General features: G+C 42.9%; 1 protein-coding gene across 1 annotated transcript in view; it reads right to left on the bottom strand.

The window, feature by feature from the left end:
- Positions 1-6,234: 6,234 nt before the first annotated feature.
- LOC126458407 (spermatogenesis-associated protein 20) overlaps positions 6,235-17,568 on the bottom strand; it is a 289,730-nt gene continuing 278,396 nt past the window's right edge. The window contains exon 12 of the mRNA XM_050095424.1: positions 6,235-9,271. Coding sequence (XP_049951381.1) covers positions 8,996-9,271 — 276 coding nt within the window. The 3' untranslated portion in view covers positions 6,235-8,995. The remainder of the gene's footprint in view (positions 9,272-17,568) is intronic.

Below are 17,568 nucleotides of genomic sequence, written 5' to 3' on the forward strand. Positions count from 1 at the left end.
CTCAACACGACGTGGAATGGACTCGACTAATGTCTGAAGTAGTACTGGAGGGCTGTCCATAAATCCGTAAGAGTACGAGAGGGTGGAGATCTCTTCTGAACAGCACATTGCAATGCATCCCAGATATGCTCAATAATGTGCATGTCTGGGGAATCTGGTGGCCAGCGTAAGTGTTTAAACTCAAAAGAGTGTTCTGGACGTGTGGGGTGTCGCATTGTCCTGCTGGAATTGCTCAAGTCCGTCGGAATGCACAGTGAACATGAGTGGATGCACGTGATCAGACAGGACACGTACGTGTCACCTGACACATATCAGACGTACCAGGGGGCCCTTATCACTCCAACTGCACATTCACCACACCATTACAGAGCCTCCATCAGCTGTGTCCATGGATTCATGAGGTTGTCTTCACATCCATACACATCCATCTGCTCGATACAATTAGAAACGAGACTAGTACGACTAAGCACCATGTTTCCAGTCATAAAGCTTTGTGTTGTGTAGTCATCAAGGGTATACAAGTGCGCCTTCGGCTCCAAAAGCCCATAGCGATGGTGTTCCGTTGAATGGTTCTCATGCTGACAGTTGTTGATGGCCCAGCATTGAAATCTGTAGCAATCTACCGATGGATTGCACTTCTGTCACGTTGAACGATTCTCTTCATTCGTTGTTGGTCCTGTTCTTGCACGATCTTTACCGTCCACAGCGATGTTGCAGATTTTAGTTTTATTCCTGATATTCACAGTACACTCGTGAATGGTCATGCCGGAAAATTCCCACTTCATCGCTACCTCGGAGATGCTGTGTCCAATCGCTCATGCACCGACTATAACACCACGTTCAAACTCGCTTAAATCTTGATAACCTGCGACTGTAGCAGCAGTACCCAATCTAACAACTGCGCCAGACACTAGTCTTAAGGTAGGCGTTACCGACAGCAGCGCCATATTTTGCGCGTTTACATATCTCTGTATTCGAATACGCATGACAAACCAGTTTCTTTGGCGCTTCAGTGTAGGTAATCAGTATTCTGTTGTAGACTACTACGAGGTGCATTCAAGTTCTAAGGCCTCCGATTTTTTTTCTAATTAACTACTCACCCGAAATCGATGAAACTGGCGTTACTTCTCGATGTAATCGCCCTGCAGACGTACACATTTTTCACAACGCTGACGCCATGATTCCATGGCAGCGGCGAAGGCTTCTTTAGGAGTCTGTTTTGACCACTGGAAAATCTCTGAGGCAATAGCAGCACGGCTGGTGAATATGTGGCCACGGAGAGTGCCTTTCATTGTTGGAAAAAGCCAAAAGTCACTAGGAACCAGATCAGGTGAGTAGGGAGCATGAGGAATCACTTCAAAGTTGTTATCACGAAGAAACTGTTGCGTAACGTTAGCTCGATGTGCGGGTGTGTTGCCTTGGTGAAACAGCACATGCGCAGCCCTTCCCAGACGTTTTTGTTGCAGTGCAGGAAGGAATTTGTTCTTCAAAACATTTTCGTAGGATGCACCTGTTACCGTAGTGCCCTTTGGAACGCAATGGGTAAGGATTACGCCCTCGCCGTCCCAGAACATGGACACCATCATTTTTTCAGCACTGGCGGCTACTCGAAATTTTTTTGGTGGTGGTGAATCTGTGTGCTTCCATTGAGCTGACTGGCGCTTTGTTTCTGGATTGAAAAATGGCATCCACGTCTCGTATATTGTCACAACCGACGAAAAGAAAGTCCGATTCGTGCTGTCGTTGCGCGTCAACATTCGTGGCGCCCACCTGGATGACACTTTTCGCATTTTCAGGTCGTCATGCAGGATTGTGCACACAGAACCCACAGAAATGCCAACTCTGGAGGCGATCTGTTCAACAGTCATTCGGCAATCCCCCAAAACAATTCTCTCCACTTTCTCGATCGTGTCGTCAGACCAGCTTGTGCGAGCCCAAGGTTGTTTCGGTTTGTTGTCACACGATGTTCTGCCTTCATTAAACTGTCGCACCCACGAACGCACTTTCGAAACATCCATAACTCCATCACCACATGTCTCCTTCAACTGTCGATGAATTTCAATTGGTTTCACACCACGCAAATTCAGAAAACGAATGATTGCACGCTGTTCAAGTAAGGAAAACGTCGCCATTTTAAGTATTTAAAACAGTTCTCATTCTCGCCGTTGGCGGTAAAATTCCATCTGCCTTACAGTGCTGCCATCTCTGGGACGTATTGACAATAAATGCAGCCTCATTTTAAAACAATCCGCATGTTTCTATCTCTTTCCAGTCCGGAGAAAAAAAATCGGAGGCCTTAGAACTTGAATGCACCTCATATTTGATATCTGTATGAGAGCTGTTTCGATTTGGTATTCTGTTGTTCATAAATGGTACAAACGATTACTGTGTCTTAACATATGGAGATCGTTTCTATGTCACAAGAGTTGTACCCAGTGAGGTCGTCTGCAAATGCAGAATGTGTGCTGTCAGTTTTCAATGCTGTTTAATATTCATACTATCTTGTTCTGAACTTTCTACAAGTGTGTCCCACATACAATGAATCACAATTTTTTGAGGGTTAATTGGTTTATACCTGTTTCGCTGAATTTATCTATGGTGGTGCTGGTGTTTTTAATCTTTCCTGTTCTATATTAGTCGACACAACTGTCTGGCGTATCTCATGGCAAATGACTGGATTCTCGAACGCTTTACTCTGGTTTAAGTACTGCTGAGACAGAGGCATACAACACTGACTATTTTCAGGCACATGACTTGCAGAGGGAAATAGTCCCATACTGGCTGCGCCTCTCATCACTGACTGGAACATTGCCAGATGGTGAGTGTAGCGTCCACACTGGTAGCATCCTGAGTTCACGGCAACAACAAGACACGGTTTTATTGTTGTAGTGGTGTACTGGCTTTCTACCCAGAACTGTTGTTGTTGTAGCTGGCTCATAGAAACCTCTCCCGATTACTGACAAGTATAGCTACTGCATCCCTTCTTCCTTCAGGAAAAAGCAACAGATAAATCTTGCTAGTACTCGAAGATCCTGCATTCCCTTCCCCATGGGGAAATGGATGGCGAAGCTGTGGAGCCTGTACGCCCCCCCCCCCACCCACTCCTACTGGGATGGAGATGGTGATGCCACCTGATGCCAAAATGTTCACCATTCACGAGTGTCCACATGGGAGATGTAGCTGCCCCAGGATATGTGGAGCGTCATATTTCGTACGAAGAGCCTCAGGTAGCTGCAACTCAGAGCCCATAAACTGGAACCCAAGGTAGACAAAGAAACAAATTAAGTCCAGGATGCTGAGGAAGGAGACCTATGCCATAGGGTGACCAGAAAGGAATGTGGAAAGGAAAAAGGCGGAGCACCTGAGGAATCCACTGTGTGCAAAGCAGCTGAAGACCCAACACAGAGATGGGATGGCCGGAAGTCAGTGGAGCACTAGAAAGATTAGTCCATTGACTGCACACTGTTCTGGTGTGCATGAGAGAATGGAAAGGAAAGGGCGAAGCAATGGAGAAAAGCAGTCCCTTGGACACTCAATGCCAGGGTGTGCATAGGTGCACAGAAGGGAAAGGTGATGAATGAGAACTGGAGGGTCCTGCTGAGGCAATGATGCTGGCAGAAGGAGGGCACTTCACTGGAGAAGTCCACTGTGTGTGACTCCATTGCAGACTGATGAAGCGCTGAAGGTAATAAACCCTTGTAGCCCTGGAGGCAGCTGAACCTGGAGGCAGTTAACACCAGAGGCTGGATAACACTGGATACATAGGGAATGGCAGGTGCAGTGTAATTGAGATGGAGACCTGTGGCCTACTAATGTCTACAGCAGTGCCACACTCGAGAAGAGCACCTGCATATTTCAATGTGCAGATGCTACAGGAAACTGCATTGGATGGGAGGGGGGCAGTTGGACAGGAGGTGATGCTGCTTGGATGTACTGCATCCCTCCCAGAAATCAGAAACAGTCAAGAATACTGGGTGCGAAGACCGTGCAGAAAAAGCAAGATACAATACAGGTCATGCTAGGTTCAAGGTAGGAAACAGGGAGAGATGGTATCAGTGGCAAACACAGAGCCTGCTGGTGATGGTAGGACACGAACCAAAAAAAATATGACACTAAGCCAGACAGGCAAAAGGCAGACCTGATCGGCAATTAGTACCTTCACTGAGTACCAACGAGGGGTGAGAATGTGCAACCACATAAACAAACCCTGGTGTGGATGACATGGGGAGAAGTGGCGTTAGGACCAGGGAAAAAATGGGATCCCACTGCCAGTGCTTTCGCCCAAGGCAGCGCCACCCACAGGATTAAGGCCTGCCATGGCTGCAATATGCATATGCAACTAGAAGTAGCATTGGTTGACTGGAGGAAGTGGTGGCTAGAGAGCAGATGATTTTGGAATGCTATGATCATCACTAATTCAGGTATTGGGACGACAACAACAGGGCAAAGAAAATTCGTCACCCATGGCGCCAACAGTGAACATGGACCCTCAGTGTCAATGATGAAAATGGATGGAGCAACATGGAAACTGCATCATGCACAATGGAAAGACACTGCATAGGATGTGCAACAGTGTCACCAAGAACTGAAATGGATGTTGCCAAGAAGAGATTTACCCTCAGTGACAACTGATATAGCAGATGAGGCTTTGAGGGGCAGATGAAATTTTAACCTCATAGCCAATCTCTAAACCAGGGCTTCCTCGGAAAAAGGCCTGTTGTGGGTACAATGAGGAAAACAACATGAAGCAGCAAAGGGAGGAGCTGGAGGTAGCAGTGGTCGGATGGCGGAAAAGAGGAAAATGCTGTGGAGCTGTAGCTATCCTCAATGACAACCTGGTATATACTGTGATTCAATACACACAGATAAAAGGGCAGTCAAGTAGATTGGAAATAATATATTCAGGACATGTTCGAAGAAGTAACACTATCAAGCAACTGCACAGTGGGGTTACAGTAAGATGTAGCACTTGGCAAATAACCACCTAGGGAGTTACTAGAGCAGATGCCAGCAGGATGGTAACTCTCAAAGGCACTTGATGGAGCCCAAAAGAAAGCTGTGGACCAAGGCATCGGTCTGTGAGCTGGTGTCTCCTGAGAGAAGCGTTTATCATATTGGCTACAGTCGGCAATGGTCTGCAGTCACGCCAAATTAGAACCCTATAGCTGTCCTGGGTAACTCCTGACAATGACTGGGTTCTTGGAGACAGTGCATCGGCCTAAGCACTGCCGAGGCAGAGATATATAGTGTAGTATATTTTCGGGCAAGTGACTTGCAGAGAGAAACAGTCGACTGGAAAGATGCCAGGCTTCAAGACTAGAGCCTGTAGCGGTGGTGTTCTGAGTTCCCAGCAACAGCAAGCTGTGTTGTTATTGTTGTCGTGCTGAATTCTTACCTGGAACTGTTATCATCATATCTGGGGTGTAGATGCCTGTGCTTATAGCAGATGATGTCTTAATCTTAGTCCACACATAGGATGTGGGAAGGCATGTAGTTGCAGTCCATTCAGATACAGCATTCTTGTTTCTTTTCATGTGCCATTTTGCAACAGTGCAATGCTTTTCCAAACATGGCACATCTGTATGAACTGTCAGTGTGACGGCCAGCAACATCCCCAAGTGCAGCAAGTGTGAGTCCAGCCCAGAAGTGGACTCCTTCCCAGTGCTAGTGCCTAAAATATCGTAGGCCACTTACAACAGTTGTCGAGCCAGCTTGCCTCAGGAGAGGATACCACGTCTTTATGCTACACTTTTCAGCCAAATCAGTGCATGCTTCATCATACTGCCAAGTTCTTTGTAAATTTGACCCAATTTTTTAATCACTGAAACACACTCACATATCATTTCAATCTGTGAAGTTTCATTCCGTTTCCTGTTCCTCTCTTGACTGCATCACGTTTTTCTACCATGCAGCGTACATATGTAATTTCAACAAAAACAAAATCAGGTGTCAACGTTTTCCTCAACTACATAAAATTTGTACGTATATATATTTCAGAAACAAAAAACTCGTTGAATATTCCATGACTTTGCTGAAATGTGTTCAGGGATTTAAAAAAAACAAAAACTGTTTTTTAAAGAAAGAGGATGCTCTTTAATACATTATTATAGATGCAAAATTTAGTGTTGCGACCCCACCTTTTGTCCACATATCTGATACGCAGCCTCTGTTATGGGAGCTGTACTGCTCATGAAAAATGTTTTCAACAATTTCCAAAGATTATAAACAAAACACAGAGATATATCCAATTTTTATTCCAACGTAGATGAAACAGACCTAGTTTTATAGTAATATTCTAGTTAGAAGTATTTCTCCCTAATTATGTTTCTCTTGTACTCCACAATAGAGCTAAACGCTACAGGTAAGCTGAAACCCAATAAAGAAGATAGAATTTGGACTAATGTAAGAAGTGGAGGTCGCAACTGAAAACGATTTAGTTCAGAACCTCGTGACACCAATCAAAACATATAATCATAAGGAATTTAGGTCACTGACGAACTTTCAGCTCAGTTCTATGGTATCAGTCGACTTGGTGAAGTGCTAGGTACAGGTATGTTTCTAATTAATTTTTCTGTACCAAATTCATCAAAGAGAAATACACACATAGAATGCAAAATTACCAAATACTTATACTTCATAGTAGGTGGTAGGATGAAGTCGCTAATGCATTTGGATTCTAGATATATCATGTTTTAAAGACTCCATCTTATACCATCCACTAGACATCACACAATTTGCCCTTTCTCTAACACTTCTGGTCAAGACATTGACGAAAGGAAGTTGAACAGAACAATTATTTGTAGGTAATCAACTGCTTTATAGGTCTTAATATTGAGAACATATTAAAATACATATTGTCAAAGAAAAACTATATATATGTGTTTAACATAACTACAATATCTGAAAATATTTATTTATTTTTTGCAGTTAAGACAAACTAGCATTTGTACCTTAAAATTCTGTCTCATGCAGATGTTATCACTTTCAGCACGACCTGTTACAATATTTTGTACGACATGCTTATACATAAATACATACAGCACAAACAGGCTATCAGAATCATCTCGCAGTACCTGACAAAGCATCTGAAGTCTACATCAAATCACAGATCTATACAAATCTCCTAACTGAAAGACATTTTATATGGAAAAAACATTCCATCAATAACAAGTTATTAGCTATGAAGAGTATTGATCAGTTAAAAACAAAAATTCAGCCGCCTTAACATCAAGTATCACTCGTACAGCACAAACAAAGCCCAGATTTTGTGCAACAATGGGTTAGTCCCATGAATTTTTGTATATTATTTGCAACTTCAAGACATGTTCTGAGTACTACCACCCAATGTTTTTGTAGCTAGTAAAATATAATAATAAAATAGAAGATAAATGAAAATGTATATTGCACATCACAAACCAGAGGGGCTCTGCTATTATTGCACATTTTAACTAAATGTCATATACTATTTCAAAATTCATTTAAAAAAACCTGATATGTAACAGGAAGATTAGCCCTAACCTGCTTATGTAGTAGTACATGCATATCCTATTATGCCTGCAAATCTGAAAACAACCTCCAACAACTAAATGACGTGGAGTCTTCTCAATCTCAGCTAAGTTCTTCTACATGGTACACTGGAAGACTGGTAAGCGATGAGTATATTCAACGATTAACAAGCATTGTGCTTAATTACGAGGCGTTGATGGATGGATGAGCGGAGTTTCGCAATCCATTCTTCTTGATACAAAAACTGGAAATGAGGTCTTTTCACGCTTTTACTCTTGAATTATTTTGGATTGGCTGGGATCGCCTAACAATTCTCCAATTCTCCGCCCCCCCCCCCCCTCTCTTGGCGACATTATTACAATTCAAATAAAGCTAATAATAATTCACCACCCAACCAGTATACGCTTAGCAATTAGTCCATACGATTTTATATCTTAATTTAAAGATATGACTATTTCCTTTTGTACGTCTATCCTTGTGTAGATGGTTACAGGGACTTCAGATGTTCAATATAAAAACACGTGAAGCAGTCTCTCTTGCATTTAATTTATTTACGCAGCCAGTTTCGATGTTTCGTTACACCATCTTCACGTCCCTTGACCAACGTAAATAGGGAGGAGTCCAATCCCGTGTGCAGTCATAACAGGAGCGAATATTAAATAACCAGTGTCCGTAGACTTCTGGTTTACAGGACGCTATCACTTCATTCGTGCTTTGAGGACGAACACCGGTTATTTACTATTGTCTCCTGTTAAGACTGAACACGAGATTGGATTCCTCTCAATTTACGTTGCTCTAGGAGCCTGAAGATTGTTTAATGGAACACCGAAACTAGTTGCACAAATAAATTAAATGCAAAAGGGACTGATGCAGGTGTCTTCATTTCATGCCTATTTCGAGTGCTGCGCTGAGACGCTCTGTTAGTGGGGACTATAGCAACTGCCGTTATCGTAGCAGTTTCACAGTAGGCAGCAGAAATTTACGGAAGTAAGAAAATAGACGTTGTGATAGTCACCAAGTGAGAAACAGTTTTAAAGAAAACGCATTTTTAGTACTCGAATGACAAATTTTTATCTGTGCCACGGGAAACATTAGCGAAACTCTACACTCTCCATTATTTTGAAACTAAGAGTGAATGACAACTTAAAATGATCAAAAGATATAATTAGACTCTTGTCTACACGGAAGCTATTCTGGTTCTCGTAAATGCCTTCAGAATCAAGGCGTTGTTTTACGAGTCTCTAAGGAAAACGTACGCCCCAAGCTTCACTACAAGTAAAAACTAGCTACTGCAGGAAGTTCCACGGACTCTTGAAATATAGTCGCCGGATTTCAATTGGCGCGTTAAGATTTATCCGAGCAACGTGAAGCTAAACAAGAAAACGGAAGCTAAGTAGGTAACGAGAAATGCTGCTATTTCGACGTAGCAACTAGGCAACACGAGTTAGACACAGAGCAAGAGTATAGCGGTACGACGGTGTATGTGGGACTACTGCTGCTGAAGGAGGGCGCGCAGGTCGTCGGCGGAGTGCACGGGCAGCGAGCAGGCGCGGTGGCGGCAGACGTAGACGGCGGGCCGGCCGCCCGAGGGGCGCATGCGCCGCACGGCATCGCTGCGGCTGGCCAGCAGCCCGGCTCCCGGGGAGGCCTCCGGGTCGGGGCCCGGCTGCACCAGAGCCAGCACGCGCCCCGCCACCGGCGTCGTCTGCGCCACGCGCACCAGCGACTGCGTCTCCTCCGAGTCGCGCGGGCCAGCCACGAAAACCTGCGCAAAGCAAATACGACAGTTATACACGAGGGACGGCGGTTACCACTGAAACAGACGATTTTTGGTTATATCGTTTTTAATCGAGCACGTACTGAAAAATTTTGACTCTCCCAGTGCCAAGAGACATAGCGCGAAAATATTAAATTGTCGTTGTTGTGGTCTTCACTCCTGAGACTGGTTTGATGCAGCTCTCCATGTTACTCTATCCTGCGCAAGCTTCTTCATCTCCCAGTACTTACTGCAACCTACATCCTTCTGAATCTGCTTAGTGTATTCATCTCTTGGTCTCCCTCTACGATTTTTACCCTCCACGCTGCCCTCCAAAGCTAAATTTGTGATCCATTGATGCCTCAGAACATGTCCTACCAACCGGTCCCTTCTTCTTGTCAAGTTGTGCCACAAACTTCTCTCCAATACTGTTCAATACCTCCTCATTAGTTATGTGATGTACCCATCTAATCATCAGCATTCTTCTGTAGAACCACATTTCTAAAGCTTCTATTCTCTGCTTGTCCAAACTAGTTATCGTCCATGTTTCACTTCCACACATGGCTACACTCCATACAAATACTTTCAGAAACGACTTTCTGACACTTAAATCTATACTTGATGTTAACAAATTTCTCTTCTTCAGAAACCGCTTTCCTTGCCACTGCCAGTCTACATTTTATATTCTCTCTACTTCGACCATCATCAGTTATTTTGCTCCCCAAATTGCAAAACTCCTTTACTACTTTTAAGTGTCTCATTTCCTAATCTAATCCCCTCAGCATCACCCCACTTAATTCGACTACATTCCATTATCCTCGTTTTGCTTTGGTTGATGTTCATCTTATATCCTCTTTTCAAGACACTATCAATTCCGTTCAACTGCTCTTCCAAGTCCTTTGCTGTCTCTGACATAATTACAATGTCATCGGCAAACCTCAAAGTTTTTATTTCTTCTCCAAGGATTTTAATTCCTACTCCGAATTTTTCTTTTGTTTCCTTTACTGCTTGCTCAATATACAGATTAAATAACATCGGGGAGAGGCTACAACTCTGTCTCACCCCCTTCCCAACCACTGCTTCCCTTTCATGCCCCTCGACTCTTACAACTTCCATCTGGTTTCTGTACAAATTGTAAATAGCCTTTGCCGGCCGGAGTGGCCGAGCGGTTCTCGGCGCCACAGTCTGGAACCGCGCGACCGCTACGGTCGCAGGTTTGAATCCTGCCTCGGGCATGGATGTGTGTGACGTCTTTAGGTTGGTTAGGTTTAAGTAGTTCTAAGTTCTAGGGGACTGATGACCTCAGAAGTTAAGTCCCATAGTGCTCAGAGCCATTTGTAAATAGCCTTTCGCTCCCTGTATTTTACCCCTGCCACCCTTAGAATTTGAAAGAGAGTATTCCAGTCAACATTGTCAAAAACTAAATAAGCAAATGAAAAAAAACGCTGCCCGTCAAACGTTCGCTGTTTTTCGCGAGGTGTGATAAGTTGTTGAAAACTACAATAAATCGTCAGTAGTCTCCTTTCGAACTCTGCTGAAAAATCGCCTTCTAATCGGGGCAATACCACTGTTTTGGACATTACGAACAGTTGGTGCTAAAAGGCGAAAACTCAGGTTGGGGTATGCTGTTTTCCGTGTTAATTTTTCCGTTTTCAAAGGCTACAAATAGGTAAAGATATATTATGTAGACACATTCAGCAAATACAAATAGCTACTTCCTGTTTTTCTTATATGCTATGAATGAATTGTTGATCAGTTTTTAATTCGTATTCTTGGCGCAATTTCCTTCCCATTATTATATCACAGAAATAGAAAACAAATCTGTAAGTTTTAAAGCAAAATAAGAATTGTACTTCATTACTACGTCACTTAGTAAAAATATATTCTGCAGTACAACAGATGTTCAGCGACGACTCTTGGAGGCATGCCTCAACTCCATATGAAATTCAAAGTGCAGTGAAGTTTCTACAGAGTCACTTGTAGAGTGTACCAACGCTCAGAGTTAATGTTTTGAGCACCTGGTATGACAGACGTGATAATAAACACACGAACCATACCTGAGTTCCGTGCTTGCTTACTTTTGGTATAATACGGCGGACGCTTGTGGAACCTCTTCTCCTGACGATGGGTCAGTGGTTTGCGGCGCTTTTATCTTGACGCTAGTTGATCAAATCACATTTATGTTGTGCCGTTGAAGTTCTCTTAGAAGCTTATTTCAAACACCACAGAACAGCTACACAATTCTATTAGGGGAAAAAAACAACAAAGTCGGTGTCATAATTCGGCGACTATAAAGGATAAAAATTACTTGCGAGTGTCAGGAAATCCGCCATATTGTCCGCAGTAACTTGGCGACAACCGCACCTCATTCTGGATATTTTTGTCGTGGCCTGTCTTAGCTGCCTCACCCTCCACACTACTGAAAATCTTTTTTGTGATTTATTCTGTAGCATATTTTGGTTTCCAATTTTTTTTTAAATCTCATTTTGTTCCTTTTCGTTCGTTGCATCTGCTCGTGGCGGATGTCACAAGACACCCGTTTCAGTTCATCGTTGATCCATTCACCCAGTTTTTTTATTACAGAGAGCAAGCAGCCCTCTGACCGAACACGCTGAACTACCGTGTCGGCAAATTGTAGTATCTGCTTTCATGCACATTACGTAGTTACTCGTTCCGTGACGAAGCAGCTTTGTCTCACAGGATCTAGTGTAACCTGATGAATTCAATCACATCAAAATGAAACTAGACTCACTGATTGGAAGGGATACACGGATCCTATACAGACATAAATTCACAGTAGCGAAGACTTTATAACAGATACCTGCGAATCATTTCATTACTTGCAATGACTCACAGACGAGTAGAAACAGATGCCATCGAAAGGAAACTCTTGTACTGACACTGCATCCATCTGAGAGTACAGTTTAACCATCAGCCGGTTACCCGACAGGAAAATTTGAAATTGAATACGTGTGGCGATCACATTAGCCACGATCCTTTGTTAACAGTTCTTTTTTCTGTAAGCTGCGCTTGATTTCAAGAGACCGATTCGGGTATGGTGCCCGACTTCCGGCTGCCGAGAGAGGTAAAGAAACTGGGTGGGAAGATATGCAGTCTTTTTACACATCATGACGTACTGTGTAGAATACATTGTACACACTATAAATACCACTGTGATCGGCACCTGTCGCCACAGTTGCCAAAAGATATCAGGCAGATAAAGAACATATAGATCAAAGTTCACGCCCACGCGTCACACTGTGAAGTTTATTTTACACTATCACTCGAACAATTTTATTGCGAAATAAATATGCACACCATTTTCGTGTACCATCGTTCTAAACCCTCGATGCCCAGAGCTTTCAGTAATGCTACTTCTCAATGCCCGTCAGTCCACCTTTCTCATTGCAAAACCTTTGGCAGAACCGCTTCGTTATTCGGCAGTATGAAAACGTCACGTTACTATCTGTCGACCTTTAGAGAGACAGTGCACACAGCGAGGAGAGAATTCGCTGCACATCAGTCAATAGCCACTGTCCCCTTTCAGCTCACTCGCAACACCGCCCGCAAATAGGCAGCGGCTGCAGCCACAAATCTGTGTCCATACACACTCATCGAGTGTTCACGAGTGCGAATGGCCAATATGAGTTCAATAGGAGAAATGACGACAGCCAAATTCAGATTTGTGTTAGGATGCCCAGATTAAAAATATGTCATCGTCGTAAGGAAGTAAAAGCGGATGTATGTACATTTCGAAAACCACATACTTGTTAACAGGTGATGAAAGAGTGAACTCATTCCACTTTCATATGCTAGGTATGAGCTTCTCCAGTCAAAATGCGAGCACACAGCACGCTTGTGGAGGAATTCTGCTCACGCTACACAGCCTGACAGTATTCTGGACGGGACCGGGTAGAGGTCTGTGGGTGTCAAAAAAAGAGTAGTGCCAAAATACGTACGATACGCTTTGTCTGGCTATAAATCCTAGATCCTCATGCTCCGCTATATAAAATCTTTCAAACAAAGGACGGTCCTTTTACCTCCACCTCTCAGGTAAGTGAATACAGTTTCGTCGAATGTCGGAATACAATGTTTGAAGAGCAGTCTTTGGATGTCTAAGAAGACCACACTGCACGATACGAAACGTTCCAACCCTCACAGAAGATACTAACCTGACAGAGGAATACAATATTGCCCATATCGTTCAGGAGTACGGTGCAATGTTCCTTCGGACACGCGTTCATGTCCGAAGGAACATTCATTGATCTTACTTCTGAACACGGGCGCTGCAATATCCTAATTAACCGCCAACACCGGGAAAGCGACTTTCAATTAATATGTCACCCCTGTACTGGAATACACATAACGGATGTAGAAGTGCAGGTTGTGGACATATGGTTGACGACATATGAAAGTTTGGGTCTGGCTTTGAGTCGTGCTCGGATAGCCAAATGGTAAGGCGGCCGCTCGCGATAAGCGGGAAATCTGGATGTGTGTGACGTCCTTAGGTTAGTTAGGTTTAAGTAGTTCTAAGTTCTAGGGGACTGATGACCACAGATGTTAAGTCCCATAGTGCTCAGAGCCATTTGAACTTTCATAAATCTAACAACATCGATACAGTCTACAAAACTTTTGCCATAAGAAATAATTACGGTAAACAGTGAACTACTATTATTTAGGGGAATGTAGTAATTTCGTCTAGGAATGAAATAATCATTGAAGAAATATATGAAGATAATAACTGTTCCAAAAGAACAGATACCATTGATGACCGTGCAGCTTCTCTAGAATGAAATGATAATTAAATCGAAACCCTCAGCTGCCAACAGGTGTTGTTGATATACCTCAATGGGGACAGTTGAAAATGTGTGGCCCGACCGGGACTCGAATCCGGGATCTCCTGCTTGCATGGCAGCAGACGCTCTATCCATCTGAGCCACTGAGGGCACAGAGGATAGTGCGACTGCAGGGACTTATCCCTTGCACGTGCCCTCAGTGGGTCGGATTGACAGAGCGTCTGCCATGTAAGCAGGAGATCCCGGGTTCGAGTCCCGGTCGGGGCATACATTTTCAGCTGTCCCCATTGAAGTATATCAACAACAATTGTTGGCAGCTGAGGGCTTCGATGAATTATCATTTCACTGAAGAAATTACGAAAATAATGAAGGCAACGAATTAACAAAGAATAACGGAGACAAAAGACAGAAATGACTAACGTATTGAAGAAAGTAAATTCAATATGAAGAGTATGTCCTGGTAAACACGCTCAAGTAAGCAAACTACATCGATTAGAATGTAGTTTCAGGATGTTTTCTAACGTCCTTAGGAAATGGCAGGTGTACGACTCCACAATGCACATTAATTAATCCACGAGAAATAATGAACTAGATCTGGAGTTGGTAACATGGAGAACATATTCAACTACACAAAGAACCGAAAGACAAAATACAACAGTCTTTAGAATACTGAGCGAAAACAGGAAATGGGATCCTGGGAAGTTGGACCAAGAAGTAACTCCAAAGGAAGGACAACCTAATTAACAATGGCAACGCAAATAGTATTATAGTATTATTGGGTTACTTTAGGCAAGAGTTTCTTTAAAGAAGTGTGAGCACGAAAGTCAAGTTGGCGCTTAACAAGGAATTTGCCTCATTTATGTACCTCTAACAGAAAACTGGATACTTCGCCCCACTGAGTGGTAAGCCACTTTGGTTTACATTTCACCGGCTGTTCCACTGGAACACCACATCACAGCTACTGTATTATGTTTTCTTTATTTTTTTGAAAATGTTTATTAATTTTTACACTATAAGCCCGACTTCATTTCAATGTTATTTACTCTCTCTTCAGCTTTGTTCTGTAACTAATTCTATATTGTGCCCACTATATTTATTACATTACATCGAGCACCTCTCCCTATTCCAGCAGAGTTACTAATGCAAGACATCAATAAATTGTCTAACTTTTAGAAAACTGAGCATAGCCAACATAACTTATCAAAAGCCGGTATCCAGAAATAACAATGCAAAAGGAAATGATGACGTAAAATAAAGTAAATATAAAATATCGATGAGATGGGTTTACACACAATTTTTATATATATATATATATATATATATATATATATATATATATATATATATATATACTGGCCATTACATCAGCTGTGATAAAATATAGACAAAATCTGTTTATTAAGAATTAGGAAACAGGCGACAATACCGTTGCGAAACAATACAGAACAAATACTGCAATTTGCTATAATATGTACATGGGGGGGGGGGGGGGTGATTATTTCGAAGTACACTGAGGTGACAAAAGTTGTGGGATACCTCATAATATCGTGTCGGATATCCTTTTGTTCGGCGAAGGGCAGCAACTCACGTGACATCGACTCGACAAGTCGCTGGACGTTTACTGCAGAAATATTGAGCCAGGCTGCTTCTATATTCGTCATAATTGCAAAAGTGTTGACGGTGCAGGATATTGGGCTCGAACTGACATCTCGGTTATGTTCCACAAATGTTCGATGTGAACTGGATGGTCAAACCATACGCTCGAATTGTCCAGAATGGTTTTCAGACCAATCGCGAACAGTTGTGTGACATGGTGCATTGTCCTCCATAAAAATTCCATAGTTGTTTGGGAACATGGCGTCCCTGAATAGTTGAAATTGGTGTACAAGTAGCCGAACATCCATAGGACCCTGTCTATTTCATGTAAACACAGCCCACGCCATTATGAAACCACCGCCAGCTTGGACAGCGTCTTGTTGACAACTCGGGTCCATAGCTTCGTGTGGTCTGCTGCATCAGCTGTTAACAACTGAAATCGGGACTCATCTGACCAGTCCACGGTTTTCTTGTCATTTAGGGTTCAACCGATATGGTCTAGAGGCAAGTGAGACGCTGTAGGCGATGTTGTGCTGTTAGCAAAGTCACTCATGCCGGTCGTCTGCTGCCATAGTCCATTAACTGCAAATTTCGCCACATTGTCCTAACTCCAAGCAAATGCTGCTGCTCTCGGTCGTCAAGTGAAGGCCGTCGGTCACTGCGTTGTCCGTGGTGAGAGGTAATGCCTGAAATTCGATATTCTCAGCATACTCTTAACACTATGGATCTCGGCATATTGAATTTCCAAACGATTTCAGAAATGGAATGTCCCATGCGTCTAACTTCAACCACCATTCCGCGTTCGAAGTCTGTTACTTCCCGTCGTGCGGCCATAAACACGTCGGAAACCTTTCCATATGACTCACTTTTGTACAAATGACAACTCAGCCAATTCATTGGGCTTTTATAGCTTGAGCACGCGACATGCCGCCATCTGTATACGTGCACGTCGCTATCCCATGACTTGTTGCCTCAGTGTATTATAACAGGAAAAGAAAATTCAATGATGATGTATTATACAAGACAATTTATAACGAATGTAGCAAACAACTAGTATCAAGTATTTCATGCTTAACTACAGATCGATAAGAATTACAATGAATACAAAAGAAAGTTCAAAATTTTAATCTTTACGCGAGCGCACTGTATCGGAAGCCTACACATGCACAGTGATGCATAAGTGAAACGTTCCGTGTCATAATTGAAAACGACGCATACCGTACAGAAGGCATTCTGCATCGTAAAATTTAACAACTGACGATCCATCATCACACTACAAAGAAGTTTTCGTTGGGGATGCAGTTGGGTAGCTCCAAACGCCAAAAAAATTTGTGTACGACACTGTTTGAAGAAGCAGGGTGTTTGAGAAAAGGAGAAAGCAATGGCCGGCCAAGTGTTTCAGCCCATAACGTTGAATATAGTCAACTGAAATCTGAGTACGAAGCCTAGGAACTACAAATGCTGCAAACAAAGCTTTAGAGTGTTCTCAAAACTAAGCTGAAAACGATACCGCACAGAGTTCAGATTTTATAGAAATTATGCGGAATGACAACGTCAAATGGACAAATTATTCTACAGGAAAGCTGGTAGCCATAGAGGAAGAAACATTTGCTGCACGTCTCATTTTTAGCGATGAGGCAACATTCCATGGCAACGTTAGCCGACACAGCATTCCAATATGGGGTAAGGAAATTCTTGGTGTTTAACTGTATATCAGAGGGACATCCCTAAACTTAGCGTACTCCCTGCGATATAAGCATAAAAACTGTACAATCCATTTTTCTTCATTGGGTTAAGAGTTTCAACAAACATTTACCTGAACGTGCTTAGCCAATAACTGATGCTACAGGTTGATACGGATCCCATCGATAGCTTTTTCAGCAAGCTGGAGCACCTTCACATTGTGTTATGAAG

Source organism: Schistocerca serialis, chromosome 2 (genome assembly GCF_023864345.2).
Source record: "Schistocerca serialis cubense isolate TAMUIC-IGC-003099 chromosome 2, iqSchSeri2.2, whole genome shotgun sequence".
Taxonomy (NCBI): Eukaryota; Metazoa; Arthropoda; class Insecta; order Orthoptera; family Acrididae; genus Schistocerca; species Schistocerca serialis.